The sequence below is a fragment of the Sinocyclocheilus grahami genome, unplaced genomic scaffold, assembly GCF_001515645.1.
Source record: "Sinocyclocheilus grahami isolate Dianchi unplaced genomic scaffold, SAMN03320097.WGS_v1.1 scaffold881.1, whole genome shotgun sequence".
Classification (NCBI taxonomy): domain Eukaryota; kingdom Metazoa; phylum Chordata; class Actinopteri; order Cypriniformes; family Cyprinidae; genus Sinocyclocheilus; species Sinocyclocheilus grahami.
Window position 1 is genome coordinate 130,226 of NW_015506060.1, and position 6,080 is coordinate 136,305.

Consider the following 6,080-nt stretch of genomic DNA (forward strand, 5'->3'; position numbering starts at 1 on the left):
CGGCTCACTCTCGTCCACAGCCGACTATCGTGAGAGGGAAAACCCCTCTTTAAACTCATCGGCCAGATCCACCTGCGATCCCCACAAGCTCATTCTCCTCCGTGCCTCAGCAGCGGTGGGTCCTGAACTGCAGGAAGCAGATGGCTGCCCCTCTTTCCTCGAAAAGAGAGACAAACGAGAGCTGAGATTTTTCATTGGAAAAGGCTCGCAGTGCACGTCGATTGCCCCTCGAGGACATCGCGTGCGTGCTCTTCGCCCAAACAAACAACGCATAGATTGTGTGTGTCGGCAGATGTCAAATAAAGACGACACGGATGCACACATCCTCTAAACGCTTTGCTAGTGCTCACCATAATGATATGAATCGAGATCGCTCTTACCACAGAAATGCATGCTTCAAACAAAACAGTCAATGAAGACGAAGAAGAGGATGATGTGTTCTCCCGGTGCCTATTTATACTATAGTCGCAACGGTAGTGACGTCATGGCTGTCACCATGTTGTTGGTGTTTTTTCAATGTATGCTTCAGAAACGGGTCACGACGAGGCGTTCCCCATAGCGACCCCTAGAGGATGCAGTTCGAAGTTCCCATGAAAGGGAACAAGTGACTTGTCTTTATGAGTGAATCATTGAATCATTGACTCAATGACTTTCATTCAGTAACGAAACTGGAGACTCACAACACTTCTGCAATACAAAGGAATTGGCAATTCTAAATAAATATACAGAAAACCATGTGGTTAATTAATGCTGTTAAAGCTTAATCAAGGGAACAAGTGACTTGTCTTTATGAGTGAATCATTGAATCATTGACTCATTCATTCAGTAACGAAACTGGAGACTCACAACACTTCTGCAATACAAAGGAATTGGCAATTCTAAATAAATATACAGAAAACCATGTGGTTAATTAATGCTGTTAAAGCTTAATCGATTGACGTACTGATACCCTGAAGTTGTAAAATCAGCCAATCAGATTTGAGCTTGTGATACTGAGAAAGTGCTTTCCAGTTTTGTGTGCGCTGACTCTGTTCAGTTTCTTAATATACGTAATGTAGTGTTTGACTATTATATAAGTCAAACTTTAAACAATCAAAAATAACATAAAGCAATTATTTATGTTAAAGGCTCACATACGGTATATGTTCAAGCATGCATGCAATTATTATAAGCATAAGCTAACTATGTAATTTTTGAATATGGATTGGATGATCTGTGACTGACCGGTTATTCGGTTCTGTGGACAGATCCGGTGTTTTCTGTGGAGTGCTGTGAGTGTTTTAAGCTGAGCGCTGTAATGCAGAGATGTCTGTGGTGCGTGATGTTCAGGTCAGAACAGACATGCAGCATCACACTGTCAGATTGGATTGGCACAGACAAGAGGAGCAGTGTGTTCTGAACCAGATACTAATCACAGGGTGTGTGTGTGTGTGTGTGTGTGTGTGTGACGGCTCAGAGAGAGAGAGAGTCTGACCGACACCAGTCACACTGCTCTGCTTTCATAAACCTTTAGCAACATGCAAGTAGGGACCTCACTCATTAAGAGTGTTACTTTATTTCTTGATTTCTTCATGCAATTTCTTCATTCATTAATCGATTAATTGCATAAAAACCCACATTTCCCAATGGCACACATGCGTAAACGTGTGAACAAATTAATGAGGTTTCTGAGGTTTAACTCATGTATAGGACACACTGTTCTACAAAATGGAAATACTCACATAAAATATAACATTTACAGATAAGAATATTATTGTTGAGTTCTAGTGATTAGTTGTTAACTCTTTAAAGCAAATTGCTAAATGATCAACACGATCAAAACTTTGCTGTTAAACCTGTTTCACACTCAATGTGCTCCATGTTTATATTACTTTGTCAGTATCTGCTGAACTGTTATAAAGATCCCACTATTATCATTATCAGAATTTCATCTTACTTTACTAAATTGCATATTTTTGCTCAGTTTGAGTCTCTGAATACAACTGAGCTTTTTTTTCCCCTCCATATTCTCACTGTATCAGACTATAAGAGCCATAAACGGATCAAATGTGATATTTAAAAAAAACACATATGCAGACTTTTTGGTTTTAAATATTTTGTCTAAAAGCTCTGTTCCATTGACTCACTATTATATTGCATGTCAGGTTTTACAGGGTTAAATCCCTACTGTATTTGTTCATTACGGCATGAATTATGAATCACTGCGAAGACAAACATGACTCCACTCTCAAAGTCCAGAAGCTCTCAGGACCGTCAGGGGTTTAAACACACATTCTCTGATATTGGCTGCGTTGTATCGGCTTTAAACAGTCTATGTACCTTTGAGAAGGCAAACAATCGCAGTTGTCCAAAAATCCCCACTGTTGGGCGAAACAGACACATCCCTCAAACACATATTTAGAGTTCGGCTTTAAACACTGACAGATGCACAAAAGTGTCCACGACGAGACACTCGAACAAATGAGCGCTTTGAGTAGAACGACGGGTCGGACAATTAAGAGGAGGAGAGTTACACGACGTGTCCCCCTCCTCACTTTGTATTGTCAGATGGCGATTTCCCCCTCTATCGCTGCGTTCTTCCTCTTGGAGCGCTGCCTGTAATGGAGCTAATCTAGAGCCGTTTGTCCGAGCCACAGGAGTTTTGTCAATAACAATCAGCGTTCAGCAGGAGTAATTAAGGCCGAGGCTTTTCATTAGGCCGGGGGGAGGGGCTCGTCTCCGGGGACGGCCGGCGCAATTAGAAACGCAGGCACGCGTCGCCGGGTAATTTCAGGAAGGAGGGGAAGAAACCCAGGACTTTCTTTAGATTGAAGAGGGACTGGTTTTGTCTTGTGCAGGAGTGGGACGACTAATGGCATAATAAGCAGACGCACGGCTCTGGATGAGCGAGGGAGGATTTTAGGCAGAAAGAGACAAGTAGAAGAGAGAGGACAGGTTGAGATCATGAAGAATAGGGCAGAAGATGAGCTTTTGACTGAAGACACAAAAAGAGGCACGAGAGATGAGGATCAGACGGGATTAAGAAAGTAAATAACAGGGCGAGGTTGAGGGTTTCTGAATGTGTTCAGAAAAAATTTATTAATAAATATTGTATAGCATTTGGTTAAAATGGCAATAAAGAACTAAAAAGTATGTCAAACATACTAATACTGAGTTGATGGAACCGTGAGTAATCGCTAATGATCATTTCATGAAATCAGAACCAAATTTCCTTACAATCTTACATCGCTGAACACGTGAACTGCAGCTATTTTAGTCCATATACACTCTTAAAAATAAAGGTGCTTCACGATGCCATAGAAGAACCTTTTTGTCTAAATGGTTCCATAAAGAACCTTTAACATTTGAAGAACCTTTCTGTTTCACAAAAGCTTCTTTGTGGCGAAAGAAGGTTCTTCAGATTACAAAAAGGTAAGAAAGAGATGCTTCTTTAAAGAACCTTTGACTGAATGGCTCTTTGTGGAACCAAAAATGGTTCTTCTATGGCATCGCTTGAAGAACCTTTTGAAGCACCTTTATTTTTAAGAGTGTAGTGATAAAACAATTATGACAAATGTAACACGTCTAAGCAGAGCAGTAATAAATGTTTAGATAGTCCAGTATTGCCTTCAGGTGTTTAATGTCTAACCTTTCATTTCTTTGTTGGAAGCAGGCAAGTGTTTGTCATTTCATAAATCACACTCTTTTTCTTTTGTTTGAATAAACACTGAGTCTGTTTACATGAATAACCCAACGTTGCTTAATGAGTCAACAATGCATGTAGTTATGTAAACACATTAACATGCTTAAGTTTTTCAGCGTGAGGTCATAAACAGCTGACAAATATAAACCATCTAGATCTTTGCCCATTACCCCAATTGTACCTGACATGTAAACAAGCAAATCAATAATAAATGTTTATATATTTCATTATCAAATTCTACATTTGATATTGAAATCCTTCATTTCTTTTTTTGAAAAAAAAAAAAACCCATAGGCAAAAAAATATGTATTTAATATGTATTAAGTTCAAAATATACAAAAAAGGCCAAAAATATATATATAATTTTTTATTTATTTTTTTCGCTGTATGGGCCAGGTGTTTATTATTTCATAAATGATAGTGCTAGTAACTTGGGCAGCTTCTGAAGCTTACAAAAGTGACTTACAAATGTTTGCAAAGTAGTATTCATATTACAAATATCGAATTCATGGAATTCTTAGGTTCATGTTATTGTTCATTCATAATTATTTACTGCTCTCATGACAGTCCAGTTCCAATTCTAGACCGAAAGAGGATTTGTAAACCACGTCTGAAGTGGTAAATACGTCTTGGGCTTTACAGTGTAGAAACTGATGCAGCTGAAGCTGATATTAATTTATATTAATATACGTATATTATTAATAATATTAAATTGATATTATTCACATCAGTGTCTGTCCAAACATTAAAAATGGATGTGCCCAGCTCACAAAAATATCTTCCAAGAATGCTGTGCTAACATTCTCATTTAGTTATGAAAATATCCAGCTTTTTGAATGTTTAAAACGTTTTTTTTATTATTTTCTTCTTGGCTATACAAGCATTAACAAACCATTTTATCATTTTGCAAACATTACTTTTGCATGTTGTCTAACCCATCTGAAACTTGTTGAAAAAAGTTTCAGAAAAATATTCCATGAGCAATGTATAAATAATGTTTTTATGCTGACATTATGAGAACATTACTAAAGACCAGATGACTTGACAAACGCTATATTAACATTACTGGAAGATTGTTTATCCATAACTTTGAGAGAACCTTGCCAGAACGTTCCGAGAACATTCCCTGTTAGCTGGGTGCACACTTTTTATATTTTTTTTTATTATTTTATAGTTTGGTTTCACTAAACATGTTCAATCATCAGAAATCAGTCTTTCACTTTTGCTGTAAACTCATAATCGTCTTTATTTTGACTCTCTAAGCTGGTCAGTCTGCTGTTTTCAGTGCTTTTTCCAAACCAGCACAGGCTGATAGCTGCATCAGTCAGAGCCGGTCTAAATGAACGCCATCGCTGATCACATGATGGTTCCTGACCGGCGTGACCAACCCGAACACCTCCGTCCGCCTCTTCCTGAGCCCGCTCTGCTGGCCATTTTCAGCACAGGTGTAAACGTGTATGAAAGCTCCATCTCTTTCTTCTGTGCAGTAATCCAGGCTGACAGTAAGCCTGTAAAAATCAGGTTAGATTTTGATGAGGAAGACCTTCCATTTTACTGTAATTTACTTACTTGACCCGAGTCTCTCCCCAAACCATGGCCTGGCACCGGTCCTGAAAAACCATCAAAGAAATTAAAGCAGATAAATGTTGAGAAGGAAAAAAAACAACACAACTTTATTTGTCTTCTCCAATCCCGAGACTTTTTATTTTAAGAATATAACTTTTACAGGATTTCTGAGTAGATCTGTTCTGAGCGGACTGAAGCGATTGCACGCTCGTCCTCCATATTGCATCATTTCTAAGCGTCGCCTCTTGTTTACAAATACAATCTTTATATGATATGAGCTAGACATGCTTTCGATAGTAAATTTGAACTACATTTGCATTGAATTTGCATTTTGTTGCAATTTTTTTCATTTTTGCAAGTTTATTTGTAATGCAAATCGTTGCAAAGCAGCTTTACAGAAAATTACAATTTCTACATTATTTTTATTAATAGCTTATCAGGGGCGACTATGTGAATGTCCATATGGCAGAAATGTACAGTAAAAATCAAGCAGTTAGTTAATGTCATATAATCAAACAGACGGTGAACACTATTAACAGCAATGATTATATGTTGCGATCAAACCTATAGCAACATTTGGAAGTTTTGTATTTTTGATTTTCCGTTTAATGTTTACTCTGTACAAATGTACCATGTGTTATTTTTGGCTGTAGTACCATGGTATTTTCTGCACTTTAATTAAGACCTAAATAAGTCATAAATATTAGTATTGTAATTTTACAGTTATACTTTAAAATAAAACTAAAATACAATCCAGAGGCATATTATAATAGTATTTTTAAAATAATAATAATAATAATAATAATAATAATAATAATAATAATTTATAGTA

At 37.3% G+C, this 6,080-nt stretch overlaps 1 protein-coding gene across 1 annotated transcript in view; it reads left to right on the forward strand.

The window, feature by feature from the left end:
- Positions 1–6,080, forward strand: part of LOC107563609 (estrogen-related receptor gamma-like) — a 32,843-nt gene that overhangs the window by 23,668 nt on the left and 3,095 nt on the right. The window contains exon 4 of the mRNA XM_016248514.1: positions 3,223–3,228. Within this exon, the coding sequence (XP_016104000.1) occupies positions 3,223–3,228 (6 nt within the window). The remainder of the gene's footprint in view (positions 1–3,222; positions 3,229–6,080) is intronic.